This window comes from Pieris rapae, chromosome 4 (genome assembly GCF_905147795.1).
Source record: "Pieris rapae chromosome 4, ilPieRapa1.1, whole genome shotgun sequence".
NCBI classification, from domain to species: domain Eukaryota; kingdom Metazoa; phylum Arthropoda; class Insecta; order Lepidoptera; family Pieridae; genus Pieris; species Pieris rapae.
Window position 1 is genome coordinate 9,077,614 of NC_059512.1, and position 13,390 is coordinate 9,091,003.

The 13,390-nt window shown below is 33.7% G+C and overlaps 1 protein-coding gene across 5 annotated transcripts in view; it reads right to left on the minus strand.

Moving 5' to 3' along the window:
- Positions 1-13,390, minus strand: part of LOC111003069 (tyrosine-protein phosphatase Lar) — a 324,877-nt gene that overhangs the window by 150,888 nt on the left and 160,599 nt on the right. For all 5 annotated transcript variants that reach the window (XM_045628054.1, XM_045628051.1, XM_045628053.1 and 2 more), the window contains exon 3: positions 9,983-10,097. In XM_045628054.1, coding sequence (XP_045484010.1) covers positions 9,983-10,097 — 115 coding nt within the window. The remainder of the gene's footprint in view (positions 1-9,982; positions 10,098-13,390) is intronic.

The window sequence follows — 13,390 nt, forward strand, 5'->3', positions numbered from 1 at the left end:
GAATCGACTTGTTACAAAACAAAAACAATAACTAAGGTATATATTATATGAGTTGACAACTATTGTATTGTAATACTATTATATTGGCCGATTTATTGAACTGTCTAAATATTGGAAAACTCCTAACTAATGACAGTGGTGATTAGGTTGGTGTGTATGATAGTTATAAATAATTCCATATTATTTGTACTAGTATGTCGGATCTGTGGGGCTACTGTCAGCTGTCACTATAATTATACGTCACAGAAATCGTATATTCACATCAAAGTCTAATTAGTTTATTACTTGTGTTTTATTTGATTTGCCATTCTAAATCTACAAAATTAACGACTATTTGTAAGTCCATCGTAATAGTGATTCCATAGTATTAACAGTTTCATAGTGCTTGACTTTGACGTTGTTAATTTATGAGCTCTGTGACATATAATAACTATGGCAGCTGACATTAGCGCCATTGCTCTGACAGGTATATTGAGTTATATGATATATAAATCAATATACCTACCTTAGGTATAGGCTTCAATATATATGGGTATATTGAAGCCTATACCTCTGAATATTTTTATTTTTTACTTTGTTTTTTTTAAATTTTAAACAAAGATAAAAGGCTTCGTATTTTAAAATATAAAGCGTAGTATTGAGTTTCTAATTACACCTCAAGTTCCGCCCTAGATTCTTAACGGAAATAGATCATTGTGAAATATTGTTAACATTACTCTTGTTCTTAAAATCGAGCAGTTCTACATGCTTAAATAAAACAGTATAGGCTCAACTGATTTTCAAAATTATTTCAGCATTTGATGACTACATTACCAATAAAGATCCCTTCTAAGAGTCCCCGCAGACTACAAACTTTTTATCGGCCGATAGTTTGGTCGGCTTCTTAATCAGTATGAACATGTATGCAGATGCGCACATTACAGTGATTCCTAATATTTACCCAATGTTTAAAAAAATTGCTTACAAAATGTCTGTCATCGCATGCGCTGCAAAAACTATTGATGATAGAAAAAAAGAATTTTCTACAATAATGAAGAACATATCAATTTCTAATTTTTTTTTTTAACATAACGTAATTGTTTAGATATTGTATAAAAAGTAGCTGTAGGAATACAGATACACAAATAAATAAATTAAAATTTTGAGATCTCAAATCATATATATAAACAAACTAACATTATTACAGAAACATATGTAGTGTCATTTGAAAAAACTTAATCATAAGTCATTTTTAATTCAACAACGATTGCTGAAAATTTTAAACTCATTTTTCATATTCGATCCTAAACATATACCCTACATGTCTACATATTTCGGCCATACATAAACCCCAAAGGCAGTTGATACAACCTCTTGAGCTGAGATAAGACCCTTTCACCGCTCATAGAAGATCCATTAACTTGGGTAAAGTAAAGGTAACGTTTAAAGTATGCACATGTCGCAGGCATTTTGTATGATTCCGCCGTTTACATACGGCGTCGGCAGTTTATAAACGCTCGCTGTTATTTAAAATGCCAAAGGCAATATGACAACTCGTTCAATTGTTGTAATTTCAACGTTGGTTGTAGTTTTAGGGTGACCATGAAGAAAACACAGTTGGGACAAATCAGACTTTATTTTAGCAATTAGTGCTTTTGTTTCTTACTTAGTTAAAATTAACAATCAGTGCTTTTGTTTCTTACTTAGTTAAAATTAACAATCAGTGCTTTGGTTTCTTACTTAGTTAAAATATTTAAGTAACAATAACGACATTTATATTTTAAACAATAATTAAACTTCTTAGGATAATATGGCACTTTCAATGTATGTGTGTGTTATGTGTTATTTATGTTGTTTGTTGTTGTTGTGTATGTTATGTTGTGTGTTTGTTATTGTGTTAAGCCGTGACTCCTGCTCTCAAACTATATACAAAACATACCCCCGCGGGGAAGAGAGAGGAAGGGTTTCTCAAACATTTCCCTTCCCCTCTCTGACCCGCAGGGGTATGTTTTGTATATTGTTTGAGAGCAGGAGTCACGGCTTTATGTTGTGTTGTGTTTGTGTTGTTATGTTTGTTATTGTGTTTTTGTAAGTTGTTGTAATGTTATTCATTTCAAAATTACTAAATATTAATATTTAAAAAATATAGTATATTTTCCTTCACACTAATTTTAAATTAACCTAGTTATAATTTGCTTAGTTTGGTATTGTTGAAATCCGTATTTCAACGAAATTTATTAATATTTCCCAATACCTCTACACAGTCAAATACAAAAATATCCAGATGAAAACATATTCAGAAAAATATTATAAAAAGAAATCGAAAATTCGCCTGTAATTATTAGGCGGGTCTAAGTAATCAAATACAAAAATGTCCAAAGAAAAAGATATTTAGAAAAATATTATAAAAATAAATAAAAAATTCGCCTGTAATTATTAGGCGGGTCTTAGTAATCAAATACAAAAAATATCCAAAGAAAAACATATTTAGAAAAATATTATAAAAAGAAATAAAAAATTCGCCTATTATTATTAGGCGGGTTTTAGTAATACAGAAATCAAGAATTATTTATTTGCGCATGTCAAACATTTTTTTGACCAGAAATATTGTGCAAGGGTCTTCCGAGAACCAGATTCTATGGACACCTTAGCATCTTTTAGGTGCCGGATAACCTCAAAAATCTTCTCATTTGTCCACGGCTTTTTTACTGCTCCCGCTTGAAGATCGTAATACTTTTTCAACTCACTATAATAAATGTCTTTAAAATCACAATTATTTTGTGAAAAGTCTTTTGAACACATAGTATTTGCACTGTTTTCAATCATTTTTTGTGACACAAAACCACTACTTGACGCCATTTTGTTTGTTTCGGTCAACAGCGACGCGCGTGGTAAAAAAAAGAACTAAATACTTCTATTTGCCGCGGCATTATGTATATAGCGATTCAATCGACAATCAAATGTTTAGGCCTATTACATAATGACACGGCATTATACATTTTGCCTTCGGCATTTTAAATAACAGCGAGCGTTTATAAACTGCCGACGCCGTATGTAAACGGCGGAATCGTACAAAATGCCTGCGACACACATATCGCGTTTACATCTCTTTTCATCGCGATGGCCATGTTTTGTGCGCGTCATGTCGACATAAAGGGTGAGAATGTCAAAGGCTTAACACTTAAGATGCATGCTTAGAGGTGCGAATCCGATACTAGAGATAGGATTTTCTAGATAGAAACGCTCGAGTTTGTGCTTACATTTAACGTCAGTATTAAGTGCAAAACATTTTATTTCAATATACCTAAAAAGTGTTATAGGTTTAATAAACAACAATCGAAATTTAAAAAATCTACTTCGTAGCTAAAACATCGATTTTTGAATTTAGAATATCTGTGTGGAATAAAACATTAAAGATTTAAATATAGTGTTCGCCTACCTGAAGACTAAATTATAGTCTGTGTTAAATGGGCGTGGTGGTTTTACATATATAATTGTTATTTGCTACGCTATATGTCGAACATTACAGCTGACAAAATTATAAAAAATATATAACACTAATTTGACCTGAAATTGATTCATGAAGGTTATAATTCTGCAGACGCTCACTATATTGAATAGATACAGATAATATAATACGACTACATAACATAAACCATCTGCATTTCATTTTGACCTTGTGAAAAATGACTGTCCAAGCTCCCTTATGAATCCGCGGGCATATATAATAAAAACTTCGATATCTCATGAAGAATTAATATATTTTGTAAGGAATCTCGCTGTTGGCCTTAAGGGGCTCTACAGCTCAGTTCGGGCTGTAGCTCAACCTGAATGGGCGTTTTCCCGCGACCGGCGCAAGGGGGTCTCTTGCGAGACTTGAATCTCGGCTTGGGCTTAATTAAATAAATACAAACCACTATGCACAATATGTTACATACAACAACGTTTCTAGACGCAATAACTGCCATCTATTGATTGGCATGTACATCGAGTAATTGATTAAACCGTAAACTTAAAAGTATTTTTCAAATACACTAATTTCGTATGTGCTAATTCACGGGTTAATACAGCCTTTATTATACACCAGCAGGTAAGTTAGCCTTCAAAAAAAAACCAGCCTAAAAGAGCACAAATACCCAAGCCTGAGTACTAAACCTACTAAAGCCTCGTTACAAATCTTTTAGCGCGGTCATTCCGTTACCCTATCTGTCCATTAGTTAGTGGTTGGCTTAATAACATCCCTTTGTTCCCTCGCCGTGTTCACAATTTCGCCTTGAATGCATCTTATCTCGGCCTGTTTGCTCACATCCGCCGAATAAAGAAGGATGGAAGCGTCGGTTGTTTTACTCTTTTTCGCAATTATGCAGCCCTGCCTAACTTTTAAGAGGCTTGGAAATTCTGCGATATTTTCTTTGAATGTAATTTAAGACACACAGACTACTTTATAGAATGATTAAAGTTTTGTGCGTAATTTCGATTCGAATTATTCATGATTGTAACGTCAAGTCAGATATTTTGTCTTAAGATATGCATTCAAGATTTATAATCGCATTTTTAACTAGTTTTCGTTTCTCTAAAAAACGACCCTATCGAATCAATAGAACGAATAAATAGGCTATCAGAAAGCTCCATTACTATCCTTAGATTTACTATATTGTTTAAATATATTATAATATAAGAATATCTTAGGTAGACGAATTTAATAACTTAGAATGGCGCTTCAGCTCAATTCTTCAACAGCATTAACTATATTTTATGCCCGAGTTGAAGGTTGACTTTGGTATTGTTTTGTGCGAGCCATAATTCTAATATACAACCTTAGGCTTAGGTGCCGGGCCCGCGGGTAGATACAAATCCCACCAGACTTAGTTTAAAAAAAAAGTGTCTAGGAACGGGAGATTTGACACGTTAGCGTCTCGATCTTCCTGATAGCCTGTTCAAAAGGCTGTTAAATAATAAATAGCTTTGTTTGTTTGGAGCGGGTCAACACTGCACTAAACAAATAAACGTGAAAATACGAATCCTAAATCTGAGTGTTGCATTACCCCAAATACCAAGAACGCTTAGCTTACCTTTGAAATTTAGAGAGGGAAATGGAGTATTCCTAGATGCAAAATCAACTCGAACTTACCAAATACTCGAATTGTTGTCCTAACATTTCAAGGAGTGTTTACTTACGTTGTTCGTAATAACAAACACCGAATGTCAAAACGCCCATCCCGTTAAACTTTATAAGAAAATCCATCCGAGCAGAAACTTTCTATTACTGAGGAATAGAGGGAAAATCTCTTATCAAAAGCGATTATTGGGACGAGATTAATATCTATCGGATGGTATAAGGCCACTTGATAGGATTTTAAACGCGATAATCCTTTGAGGTTTTTTACTTACAACGTAAAATGAAAGATTAAGTGTATGATGAATTTTGTTATAGGTAAGGTGGGGTTTAATTGGATTTACTCCTAAAATCTATAAAATAATATAAACAAAAACACTGAGAGAAACACACAAAATAACAATAATAAAAAAAAATAGAGATAGCATTTTCTTTTAAAGAATAAAGTACGTTTTAAGTGTGTAATGTTAACAGAAAATATATTTTTACTTGAACTTGTTGCAATAATGACATTTTTAATAAAAAAAGTCAGTGGCGCTACATCCTCCTTAGGTCTGGATTCCTTACGAGCGAATGTGAAATGCCCACATAGAAAATCCATTGGTGCACTGCCAGGGATCGAACCTACGACCTCAGGGCAAAGAGTCGCACGCTATAGCCATTAGACCAACGCTGATCTTAATATTGAATAACGTAACTAAATATAAGCGAACAAAATTAATTAAACGAATATCCGACCGTATCTCTACGTTTAATAAAAATACAAATAAAATTATATTATCTGTGCGGGCAGCTCAGCCTGTCATTTCAGAACAATATGACAGGTTCATTCCCTTATCCCTCGTGTATATTAAAATGCAAATCAAACTTGGGCGTGGTTTTTTTCTACAAAATCGATACTCCGCCTCCAGAGATATTTTTATTGTACACCAATCAACTACAAAAATTATATTCATATTTATCAATGTTTATAAATCAGTCTGAAACATTGTAATATTAATTGAGTAATCAAGTTATTATAATGCGACCTTTATATAAACGAAAAAGGAATTTTCGATTTTCTCCTAAATTTGTTTTTTTCAACGTATGTTATTATTGCTTTTCAATTACGTATTGTACTTAAAAGGTCAAATCTCAAGTAAGATATTAGAAGATTTACAAGTTAGCAACCTTTTTAGACAAACAAAATACCTTTATATAAATGTACATACTTATAAATATTAGTATTAAAATTCAGTACTAATAAAAAGGCAAGGCGAATTCATTTGAACAACAGTAAAATTACATACAAAGTGCTTCTGATTGAATAAGACTTACTAAAGTTGATCAAATAATTACAGCACATGTGCGAAGCTCCAAAAATCTCTCCGAACGTAATCGAAACAGACTGATAGTCACGTACCTAATATATTTCGCTTCCTCTAATACGAAATCTTTTTTATTCCAATATGGAGGCATAAAAGATTCCTCCCTTTACGAGCGCAATAAAACTCTTAATCGAAAATTAATGTTGAAACCGACGAAAGCCTGTTTTGTTGGCCCTGTAAGGAGGGTAGTTTGGTTGCTTGTTGTTCATTAATTGCGTTCATAAGTCCTGTGCCGCTCTTTATGGCGGACACAGCCGTTTTCAACAAGCAACCTTATGCAAATGACTCGCCGCGTGCTAGTAACGACATTATAACAATTTAAGAAGTAAAGTACCATTGCCAAATGCAGAACGGTATATATTATTGTCAGGAACACTTATTAATTTACCATAGCCTATTATTTATTTCGTATTAAAAAAAAACCACGTGTGGCACTCGGAGACTGCCGCGGTAAAGCTATTGTATAGCATTTTCAATAACTTATGCAATTATAATCATTTATTTACTTTTTATTTACGCAGTATTTTTTCTTTGATATTAATTCAATCTACCACTCCACCAGACTAACACGCCTATATAGTCTGTCTCACTCTAACGCGTCCGGCTGCACCTATATTACGTCATCCTGTTAGGTTTTTTCGTTACGGAATTTCTTAATTCAGTCACCGCGCTCAAAGCCCGCGATAAAATCTATGCAATAGCTTAAAAACATTTTTGTCATATAATAAAAATAATCGTATGTAATATTAATTAGAACCTTATCAATTGATTATTAAATACAGTTAAAACCGTTTACGTCGACATCGTTTAGTAAATACCGGTTAATTTTAACAAAATCAAACGTCCTGGCTGAATTCTATTGTATTAGGTACTTAAACAACATCATCGGATGTTACGACTATCGGTTTTAACGAAGTAGTCACTTCGTTATAACAGATTTTGACTGTACCGGCCGGTTAGAATTGAAATACCAAAGACATTAATTTAAAAAGATTTTTTAAATCAACCTTCTTGCGTATGTAGAAAATAAGAACCAGACACTCGCCCGCTTTACAAAGATTGGAAGAAAATCTTTCTGAATAAAATTGAATACGATGGAATTTATGAATGATTTCAAATATTTACAGATATTGAATACATGAGAAGGCTTTCATTATAATGACATTTACTCACACATGCACATCGTAATGGAGTTGATGCACAAAGTATGCGTTTTATACAATACTCTTTATTTTCATTATTCCAACATAATTATAACTTTTAAACTGTAGATATGAAGCCTGATGCGCTTGATAATTTATATGAAGTTATTTTAAAGGCGTAATAATACTCGAGATCAATACCTACCCACTTACATGATTAAGTCAATGAGATTTAAATTGAATCCCAAAACCGGTTATTGCAAATACAAATAGTTTTTATTAATAAGTTAGCTGACCCGGCTAACTTCATTCCGCCTTACAGTCTAATAATATCGTTGTTACTTAAGTTAAACTAAATTTAGGATTTCATTAATGTAAATACATTAATACCTATGCCTTTTTTCCAAATGCAAAAATGTTTTATTGCTTGCCATTGTGAAAGAAGAATGGCATTACACATTAGGCAAGATGCCTGAAGATGCAAGAAGCCTGGTTATGCCTCATTCACCTCAAGATCGGAATTCTTGAACTGACACAATTTCGTCGAAAATGATGCGTAATTTTCTCAACAGATGGCACCTCATTGTTTGCATTCGTAAATTAATTAATTATTTGATAAATTATCCGATATTTCATTACTTATTATGCTATTCGGAGCGGAGAAAAATCCAGATAAACATCGGTCCAGCCGATCTTGAAGTATAAGTGGTGTAACTAACACGACTTTTTTTTTAACGATGATGTTAATTATTGTAAAAATTCGTAGTAATTTTCCACAATCCAGAACAACTTATAACCCTCGTGTGCTTTTGTTTCCAACATAGGCGTAATAAGTATAGGGTATTATGTTAATTTTCTCCTTAGCGAGTAACAGTAACAAATTTCGTTGCAAAATCACCTCTATTACCACACATTAAGTCGTATTACCATTCCCAAAGTTATGTTGCGAGTATTTAGAATACTTTTAAACTACATTTGCGATGATTGTCGTAATTACTTTAAGTAGCTAACCCATTTTCCCAATTATCGAGTATGAGATTTTAATTATTAAAGTATATCGTTATTCGTATATGGAATGAATGTTTCATTTTTTTCTTTAAATTGGGGGGCACGCTGGTTGGTTTAGATTTACAAATCAACCCGGCAGATGGCGTTGCAGTATGTAACTAAGTTATTTATCTATACAGCAAATAAACAGCTGGTGTATATATATATACTTTCTGTGCATGTTTTCTCAATTTAACTCCTGAATAGTTAAACAGATTTTGATGATTTTTTTGTGTGTTCAAGTGGAGTTGAGAAAGATTTACATTTTAGATTTATGGAAGACGTGTATACAGGACAACGTCTGTCGGACCTGCTAGTATTGTATGAGTAAGTTGAAGGTTTCTTAAAGAATAGAGACGCAACGGAAGGAGTGTGGTAATTCTTTAAACAATTGAATGTCGCAACTCACAGGTAAGTCACACTGAAGGTCGATCACAAGTTCGCTAATTCGCAAAAGATAATTAAGCGGACCATGGTCAAGCCTGGTTAAGCAACAATTTTGAGTTAATACGGTTAGTAAGATGAAGAAATGAGGCAGTAGGGATGTACACTCTCCATAATACCCTTAAACCATTATCATACAGCACTGCCTTGTACACAAAATACCAGATAGGGTCACATATCAAGTGTTTTCATTCCCACACACTATAGTAATTATAAATCTAATAATGAAGTGTTATATCATAAGCCTCATAATTATATTCGAATTTCGTATTATCGTCAGTTCGTTCTTTACATTATCGTAATTAAATAACAACTTAATAATAGCATGCAAGATGGCTAAACTCCCATTCCTTTAAGAAAGTCATATTGTATTCGTATTAAGATTCAAGAATTCAGCTAAGGTCGCAATTTATTGCTTAGAACGACCCAAGTTACCACTTTATTGCAATATTATACTCAATATTATGGTAATCATGAAGCGCCAAAGTCTAGACCCTTTAAAATTCCAGCCTTACCCTCGCATATAGAATGAGAGTTTCGCAAACTAAAACCGTACTAGACTTTTAAAGAAAACACTTTTTCAACGGATTGAAGATATGTATTATTATAAACTATGTATATTTCAAAATTTTCTGACGTCTCGCGTGCTTTACAGCGTGCGTGGTCTCGGTGACTGAAGACAAAAGGTGTTGAATGTCAAAAAGTATCGCAGCTGTAGAAAAAGTTATTATCAGTATTTATTTCCTCGGATTTGACTTCGACTAAAAGATGAAGATCAAATAATTATAAGTTTATTATATTACATAGCTTCAATCAGTTGAAATAGTGTTTTCTTTAAATGTGTAAAAGTTATGTTAGTAAAATACAAATCTATGTACTAGACTTACCAGATGCGCCGGCTTGGGAGGTTAAGAAGAGTAGACATGCGATGACAAGAGCGGTAGTGCGGTGTCGCGTGCGTCGCCGCTCTCGCATTTTACCGGCGCCGGAGTGCGCCTGCGCCTGCACCAAATACCACGTCACTACCCACCGTCATCACAGCGCGGCCGACCGCGCTTCAGCCCAATACCACCTACCTACTTACACTATACACATCACAACCGAGTTTTGCCACTTACATTTACCTAACCTAAGAATATCACATAAAATACGACAACCGCTTCGATGATTTAAAAAACATTGAAATATAATCTAAAAAGATTGTAAAGGACAACGATTAGTAACTCTAGGTAAATATGTACAACAATTTATATAAGTTTCTTGTGAGGTTTCGTTTTCACTGCGTTCGGAAGCACAGTTTAGGGAGCGTCTTCAACCATATTCCATTGTTATCTTTAAAGTGGTTCTCAACTTTCCTGTAAACGACACTTGCACGTTCGTCTGTCACTACAGTTAACACTATTCACGATCAAGCACATTTTTTTCTGTATTTCTGAACCATACGATCCGTTCGCTCTGCGGACCTGAAACACGTACATACATCATAAGGTATTAACGACCCGTAACGCGTCGTTCAGGATATTTAAAACGGAATAAGAATGCGCATTTAAAACATAACTTCGCTACTGACGTAAATATAATTTTATGGAATAACTTTCCACGTAGAAATGATATGATCCATCGAATAAGACTTGATGAACTTGATATCTATGTTTAATTTTAATGATGACTTCGTTGAACCCTTGAATGAAGTGCTCAGAATTATGTACATTCATCGCTGTACGCATACAAGATGGATTAAAAATATTTTGTAGCATTTTTGTCGTATAGCTACGGTACGGTATGACAATGAATCACGATATTTATCTTTTTGTTTCGTTCGTTCGTTTCTCTTCAATTCGGCATAGCTTTTATTTAATTTATATCTGGAACCATATTGTTTAATTTATTCAAGTAATACAGCTAGCAACATCCGAAGTTCTTACTACATGAGAGACGGTATGTAGACTTCAAAAAAGGGTTTGTAGTGAAGGTTATTATAGAAGAGGTTATATTAGTAATAGGCCTATACAAAGCAATAAGAATCCTATTTCTAAACGTTCTTGAAATCGTGCATGAAATGCTTCGATATTACGAATATTTAGGTCTATTAATATGTATAAATAATTGGAAATATCTTAGCAAAATATGTGTATATAATATGGACGCACCACATGAATAAAGGATATTAAGAAATTTATTTAAAAAACGTTTGTCTCACTGACGAGGCAGATATTTCAATAAAATAGATATAAAACGGATTTTAAGGTATGTATGTAGATAATTTACTAAACTTGAACTGAATTTATTTTTTAAAGAATCTATCTCCTATCCTCGTTTACTAAGCGACTTAGGAAGTTACAATAATATATACAAGTTTTATGCGTACATTTAATATGGTACAAAACATCTACAAGTTATCCAGAATAAGATGAAAAATGTACGTATATTTTAAATCCAACATTTTCTCACAAAGCTTGCTTTCGAACCCTTGAAACTGGCTTTCGATCAAAACATGTGAACTCTGGTATTATGACGTCAGAATTCAATATTATCCAAACATCTACGTTTCTACAACTTCCAATAATACGTCAGCAGGTGTGACCAGAATATTTGCATACAGGTGAAAATCAAACTTATTCCGACATTTACCCTCTATGAAACCGACACCGATTTTTTTGAAACCTACCGGATTCGGTAACGGAACGTTTTATCAACTGTCGTTTTTTGACAACGACGTCAAGCCAAACCTCGAGTTTAGTATATAATAAAAAATAAAAATATCAAGTCGAAATGGGCGAGGCACATGGCAAGATTAACAGCAAAGTGGAGCAAGGAAGTATTGCACTGGTACGAAACTACAATAAACTCAAAAAAAGACTATTTAGAAGGTGGATAGACCAGAGTAAGGAAACAGCAGGTGGCACTAGGGCCACAGATATTAAAAAAAAAACGAAATTAAATGTGTTTCAGTGTAAAACTATCTGCAATAAGACTTTTATTATTATTAATTAAACAAAGTTGTGGTTTCCTTGTTAAAAAATTTTTGCCTGTAACCATAACAGAAAAAAATTGCTTTGGCTTTTCAATAATTGCTTACATAGTTTGGAAGCGGATTGAACACTGATTTTATATATCAGTTTTACCTAGATTCCTAGAACATTGGCCATTTGCTTTCGAATTTCCATTTTAACTAAATTATTGGGAACAAGCGAAGCATTCGCAAGTGTTGTTTTGTGAGTTTGCAGTGAGGATTCTAGAATAGATAACTGAATCGAGTTGTAATCATACTATGCAGTATAGGGCTATGATTTAAACTCTGTTATATAAAATCTTAAGCAATCAAGTCTAAGTCACTAATATCTAGGAAACATACTCATATACCCCGCAAATGGCTATATAATATATAACAAGTCCTAAGGACTAGTTCCAATCCAATATAAGAAAATTCACCCGTAAAAACTTGTATCCCCAAACAATAAATATTAAGTACGAATAACGGTCGATTCGTGAAACTGGGTTGGAATTATTAAGCGATGTTTATGCGTGATTAATCTGTTGTGTTCGCCCTATTCTGTAATCATATTAGTTTCAAATATATAGGGATGTCAAATATAAATTATAGTTACTTACATTTAACCGTAATACCTAAATCAATACCGGCACGCCGCAAACGTCCCTGCACTGTCTGCTTAGTTGTCCCATGTATGGGGTCGCGAGGCACGAGGTGGGGGAGAAAACTGGAATCTCATTAACGGAAGACCAGCTCCCACAGTTCGTGTCCCGCGGCGACCTGCGGACTTGCCTGGAAGAGTTTTGCAACAAGATCGTGCAAAGTGTCCGCAGACAGAACAGGGACTGTAACACCCCTGCGACACTGACGGATTGCTCGGTCCCGCGTTTGGACGCGGCGTGCTGTTACCACATGGGAAACCGTTAAACCAAGTATTTTAAGCCAAATATGTAAAAATAAGATAATTAGCCATTTAGTATTTAAATTATATTTCTCCATTATTTTTTGAAATAAACATTAAAAATCACGTGTTTTAATCTAGCTAGAAATTCCACGGCCCGGGGAAAACTTCGCCCGGGGTGTAGGCTATTAGGTGCAAAAAAAAAAAAAAAAAAAAAAAAAAAATCAATACCGGTAATTGCAGTCTCGAAATGTCGGTTTGAATGACACATTTATTGGACATTTGCATAATTTATTTGTAATAGATTATTAACTAAATTCTAGGTCAAATTATATCCGCATGAGTAGGTTTTAAGCTAAGATTACGAGTAAACTTAGCATTAATTATAAAAAAACCGAAACC